This window comes from Lotus japonicus, chromosome 3 (genome assembly GCF_012489685.1).
Source record: "Lotus japonicus ecotype B-129 chromosome 3, LjGifu_v1.2".
Lineage (NCBI taxonomy): Eukaryota > Viridiplantae > Streptophyta > Magnoliopsida > Fabales > Fabaceae > Lotus > Lotus japonicus.
Window position 1 is genome coordinate 22,126,384 of NC_080043.1, and position 6,480 is coordinate 22,132,863.

General features: G+C 34.3%; 1 protein-coding gene across 1 annotated transcript; it reads right to left on the bottom strand.

The window, feature by feature from the left end:
* Nucleotides 1–1,164: 1,164 nt before the first annotated feature.
* LOC130746231 (aquaporin PIP2-7) lies at nucleotides 1,165–3,719 on the bottom strand. Its single transcript, XM_057598788.1, has 4 exons — nucleotides 3,241–3,719; nucleotides 2,289–2,584; nucleotides 1,959–2,099; nucleotides 1,165–1,564 (listed from the first exon to the last, which is right to left on the bottom strand). Exons 1-4 carry the CDS (start codon nucleotides 3,551–3,553, stop codon nucleotides 1,451–1,453), a joined length of 864 nt encoding a protein of 287 aa, XP_057454771.1. The 5' UTR covers nucleotides 3,554–3,719; the 3' UTR covers nucleotides 1,165–1,450.
* Nucleotides 3,720–6,480: the final 2,761 nt, after the last annotated feature.

The following is a 6,480-nucleotide window of genomic DNA, read 5'->3' on the forward strand; positions in this document are numbered from 1 at the left end:
TTGTAAGCATTATACACACCAAAGAGAAATATTACTACCTAGTGTAGTCGTGGACGTAGGTACACACATTGTGTTCTGAACCACGTTAAAAATTCTTGTGTGATATTTCTTTCTCTATTCTCTCTTTTCTATTATTGCTCCCAACATGGAGGAGTAAACGCTGCAGATGGGGCTCACGCGATGTTCTAAACAGAGAAGACCCTCAATTTGCTCATTTTTTAATTATTTAATTTTTAAAAATCTGAACTGTTGGATTCATCCAATGGTGGACAATACTGCTGCATAGAGATGTAGAGACTTTGGGCAGCAGAGGATCCATTCTGTTTTTAAGTAACTTTTAAGCTGAAAAAAAGTTGGGCCAAACACTACCGCACATACTAGACGACGATTTAGAGGTTAAGCAAGAAATTTGGATGTGGATTGAGTGGTTTATGCCTTGCAACCGATAGCTAGGATTCACCATTACACCATATTAATATGAGATATGGTCATTTGTAACAGCACAATCAACAAATATCAATACAAATTATAAAATTTTCAGATTTTCTTTCATTACTTTATTTCCTTTTTTCACTGTTTTTTATTTAGGTTTCAATCTTTAGAGTTCATATCTATACTTTACTTTAGCCGTTTATTGATTTCTTACTCATTTTCCTTCCACCTTAGTTGTTTATAAGTCATTTAAAAAAAAGTTGTTTATAAGTAATGCTTCATCTTTTATTTCTCAGTAGTGGCTAACTAAGAACTCTTTCAAGTATTGTAAAAACTTAGAGGAATAAAGTCTCTTCATCAAGCACTCACTTTAATTAGAGTATCATCACTATGTTTATTTTGCAGCCGAACCAACAAGGCTACTCCCTTATCTAGTTTATTCGAACCGACAAAATTCATGTGTGCTCTTCCATAGAATTGGTATGTTCAAGCGTTTCAAAAATACCACAAAACCCCACTTGAAGAATATTATACTTGAAGAGCAAGTCTACTTATTAGGATCATTGGTTACTTCATTTACCATAGCTTGATGATCTCACGTGTATGAAAGCACCATCAACAATTACGTGTGGAACTTTAATTACTAAAGTCATGGTTGATGATAAGCATTGAGAACACATATACAATGGACGAATAAGCGTGGTGTGGGAACAGATATAAGATGTAGACCCCTTATGCAGAAACAGGTAGATTGAATATTTGATTAAAATGTGCACCAGATCACATGCAAATTGCAAACACAAGAGGAAAACTTGGGCAAAATAAGAAAAGGACAATAGCAAGAGGGATACAAATACACCCTTAGACTTAGACATAAGCACATGCTTATCTACAATTTCAAGACCCCACGGAATTTGGCTTTTTTCCCACAAAACACAGAGAAAGAGGTCAAAACTCCAGCAGGGTCCAGCAGACAACGGAAACTGTTATTGACAACACAGCCTCATATCTTGATTAATTAAGCGTTGCTCCTGAAGGATCCAAGAGCTTTGATTGCTCCTGCTCTGAGAATGTACTGGTGGTAGATTGCAGCAACCAGAGCTCCAACAAATGGTCCAACCCAATAAACCCACTGACAAAAAAAAATTAGTGCGTTAACATTTGTAATGTCATTTTTATATATGCTGTGTCCATTATAATGAAAGTGACAACTCCTTTAAATGTAAGTGAACTCTCTTATGCCCACTCTTTTGTGCATGTTTGGTAATTTTATACAGAATTGATTCATAAAATTTGTCAGTATGAAGTGCTTTTAAGAATTTCACCCAAACATGCTAATTCAGCTTTTTTTGTTGACTACAAAAATGTAAATTTTAATTGTGAATCAGCTGTGGACCACTTAAAAAATATCCACACTGTAACTCCCCACTAAACAATTGGTTATTGATCAATTATTATTGGAGGAAATTAAGCACTCATGGCATGGAAAAGTTTTACTAAATATAAAAATAAGGATGTGAATTTACTTGGTCATCCCAAACTTTGTCCTCGTTGAAGATAACAGCTGGTCCAAAACTCCTTGCTGGGTTAATGCCAGTGCCAGTAACAGGGATTGTAGCCAAGTGAACCATGAACACAGCAAATCCAATTGGAAGTGGTGCCAGTACCTATATCAAATTCCACCAAAGAGACAAGCATATAATATCAGTGACTAACATCAATTAACAAAAAAAATTATATCAGCTTCTTTTTCATCAGAAACAAATCCGAAACTCAGAAGCTTCTCCCTCGAATTGATTCTGACTTCACAGTGCAAAATCTTCAAAAAAAAAAAAGAGTGCTAAATTAATGCTTACAGGAACATGGGAATCCCTAGCGTTCCTCTTAGGATCAGTAGCAGAGAAAACAGTGTAGACAAGAACAAAGGTTCCTATGATCTCAGCACCCAAAGCTGTGCCTTTGCTGTAGCCATCTGAGATTGTGTTAGCCCCACCTCCATATCTGTTGTAGAATGATTTTTGGAAGCCCTTAGCAAGTCCAGCACCACAGATTGCACCTAAGCACTGTGCAATGATGTACAGTAACGCCCTTACCAGGGACACCTTGCGTCCCACGAATAGCCCAAATGTCACAGCAGGGTTAATATGCCCTCCTGCAATATCAAATTAACATGTAAGCAATATACAACAACCACATACATAAATACACACACAAAGCTTTGAAAAAAGTTTCATGTTTTTACTATGTTCACTCTTCTTCTAGCTAACATCACTTGTTTCGAGTCAAAACCTCAGTTATGAGAAAATTGATTATGAAACAAAAGAAAGCTGATTTTGAATCAACTTCTCTTTTTTCAAAATTAATTCTGAAGTCTAATAGCTACTTGTAGAAATTTCTTCATGTAATTGGTTCTTACTTTAAAATCAATTGCAAAACAATGGTTAAACATGACCTAGGTGTTTGGATAAGCATTTGTTACATTTAATTTAGGTCAAATCGATGAGTATCCAAACACGTATTATCTCTAATTTCCGCCAGAATTAACTTTGAGTATCAAATCAATACTCCAAATAACTCTGAACCAACAATATTTTCATTGAAAATTGATTTTAGCTCACCATAATTGATTCTAGTGTTTTTGAGCTAGAAATCAAACACACTTCATATTTCCTTGCTAGATATTAGTTGACACCAATTTAATTAGATTTAAAATGAATAAAACTTTTCCTATAAATTGGAACGAAAATCCTTACATGTTTCACTCAACTGGTATACAAACACACGATTAAAGGTAGCGATCGAGCATACCTGAGATACCGGCGGTGCAGTAAACAAGGACGAAGATCATGCCACCAAAGGCCCAAGCTATACCCAAAATTCCAACCCCATCACACTCAGTGTTCCCTGGAATACCGAGGTCAGTCTGTCTTTTGTAGCCAATAATGGTCAACACGGTGATGTAAAGGAAGAGAAGGGTTGCTACGAACTCTGCTATGACAGCTCTGTACAGAGACCACTTTGTGAGCTCCTCCGGGTCGAACAACGGTACTGGAGGTGGGTCACTGTAGTCCTTGGCAGAGTATTCCCCTGGTTGCTCTGTAACCTCAATATCTTTCGCCATTAGAAGAGTGTGTTGTGTGCTCTTGGTAGTGTTGATTTTTTGTGTGGATTGAGAGTTGAGTGTAGAGAAGGATAGTATTTAAGGAGTGAAAGTGATGAGAAAAGACAGAGTATTCGATTGAATTGAATCAATAATTAATGGAGTAATGACATGGTTTTGGTTTGTACGTATAGATGAACAATGACATGACATGATTAACGTTATTTTTTTGCCGCCCCTATTAGCTTAATTTCGCTTGCATGGCCCCACGATGCGGCTACCCTACCCTCCTCCCCAATGATTCTTAACCACTAATCATCAATTTACTGGATGATCCTTCTGCAATAATAATAATAATAATAATAATAATTATTATTATTATTATTATTATCTTCTTCTCCAAACTTAAGCCCGATTTTGACAAGAAAAATCCGTTTTGATTGAACGTTTGGAAAAGCTGAACCTGAACAACTCGAAGAAGCGGAGATGAGGACGGGTATAAGATTGCTAATACCTGAACCCGGCTTACTTGTTACATAATTTGAATTATAACAGTAGCCAAATAAAACTCAAATATGAGTTAATTCTTAAACTTCTTATATTTAAGATTATGGGCACAAATTATGAACAACTATTTTCATAAATTATTTTAATTAAAAAAATTGCTATATGAATTGTGTATTAGATTTAAATTAATAAGATTAATTAAAATATTTAAAAACCTGACAGGGATGAGTTTGATTTTTGTATTTTTATCTAGACATTTTCAAACCTGCACTCGAATCCGTTCCATTCGTAACTAGCTCGGGGTTGGGAGAGTTAAATCGACCCAACCCATCTCGTTGCCATGTCTCGGTAAACTACAAACACAAAATGTACTCAATTCCTATGGACTAGGATATGATTATACCAAAGATGAACAATTGTCATACTCTAGATCAAAATTCTATGTTCTCGTATTGGTATCTTATTATCGGTCTCGTATAATGAAGTTATGTCGTGTTAATTAAAATAATATGAATATGATATCTACAATCTCTTATGAGTGACTTTTAATTGAAATAACACTTTCTCATGAATGAGGCATGAAATGAAACACCAATTAAGAGCAAGAGATTTTGATCACGCTCCACATCTGGTTTTTAAAGATCACTTAATTATAACATGACCTAAAAGATTCTAATGTTCTGGAACTCAACGGTTACATGTGGCTATGGTCAAGGACTCAAGGCAAGTGTAGAGAATTGAAATAAATTGGTCGGGAAATATAATATAGATAAGCATGTTAAGCAAGAAGCAATAATACAACGGTCGAACCCTTGCTTCTCTGTCCACTCCACTGATTACTCTTAGATTAATATATCAAACATTATTTTTTACATGATATCTTGAACATAATCCCATTAAATAGACCCAAACCATATAAATTAGTTTCAAGGACTGTACTAGAAAATAGTACTCTGAGTTAATTGAGGTGTGTTTTTTCAAAAAATAATTGCTAAAAGGGTATGATGTCTTTACTTCACCTGGACTTTTGCCATTTCTTAAAATTTTACTATGTCCTCTGGTTGAACTTTCAAGCACTCGAAAAGTTAGTGGCTGAGAAATGTTTGCATAAAAATAGTGAGAGGTTATTGTTGGCCAATAAAAGAGAGCCAACAATCATTAGTTTTAGAATTATGTAATTGTTGATGTGATTAAAATAAGATGAAAAGTAGTTGTCACTTTTGTTAGGTGACAGAAAGAAGCAAGATGAACTTATCTGGACGCACCTAATGAAAATATTCTACCTCAGCCCATTCATAAAAAATTATACTACTACTTTGTTTCTATTTGTTTAGAATAAAAGTTAAAAACACTATTTTGTGTGTTGTTTATTCTGTTGAGTGTTAGAAGTCCCACATTGGCTAGAGATAGAGCATAGATAGCCTTTATAAGGGTAGTGCAAACCTCAACTCTAATATGGTATCAGAGCCTATCCTAGATTCAGTTGTTGTTTGTTGTGGAGACTTCCCATATTTGGGGCACCCGTTGTTGTTGATCCCACGTTCCAGTCCTGGACGTGAGGGGGTGTGTTAGAAGTCCCACATTGGCTAGAGATAGAGCATAGATAGCCTTTATAAGGGTAGTGCAAACCTCAACTCTTGAGCTAGCTTTTTTGGTTGAGTATAGGTCTCTCAATTTCTAATATTGAGCAATAGGAATTCAGCTACCTACTATTTTAATATTTTGTTACTGTGAAATTTCATCAACTACATTTTCCCCTTTTATGTTCATATTTTGATTGAGCTTGTGAATCCGAGTGATACTATCCTGATTCTTGCGGGTGCAATTCTTACATGTTCAGTGTAAGAATAATATAACCGTTATTTGGTGTGTCAGACTAATTTGTTGGGAGCTCAGAAGCAAATTTGGAGGCGCCCCATAATTAATTTATGTATTATTGTATTTGAATGTCTTTAGCTAGTTTTTGTTTTTAATTTTAATTTGCTACTTTTTCTCTTGTAAAAAAAAATTTTCAACACATAGAGTTGTTCATAAATTTAAAATCATTTTCATATTCAAACATAAGAGTTTGTGATGGATATGAAATGCAAAATAATTTCAAAAGTTTTAAAGTAAAAATTATTTAAATTTGATAAGTTTCAAAGGATTTTGTACAATGTGAGGTTTTAGTTTAAAGAAGAATGAATTTCGGAATTTATTTTCATCAATTAGTGAGTTTTGAAATAATGTCTAAAATCATTTTATCATTTTAATTTATGAAAATTTTACTTGGAAAATGAAAATTTGAGTAGAAAAAATTTATTGACTTAATCGTAAGTTGTAACAATACATTTGCTCAATCCGTAAAAAAAAAAATACATTTGCTCAAAATATTAATGAGGGACTAAAATCACACATCATTTATAGTAGAGGGACAAAAAGTACAATTAAGAGAAAAATAA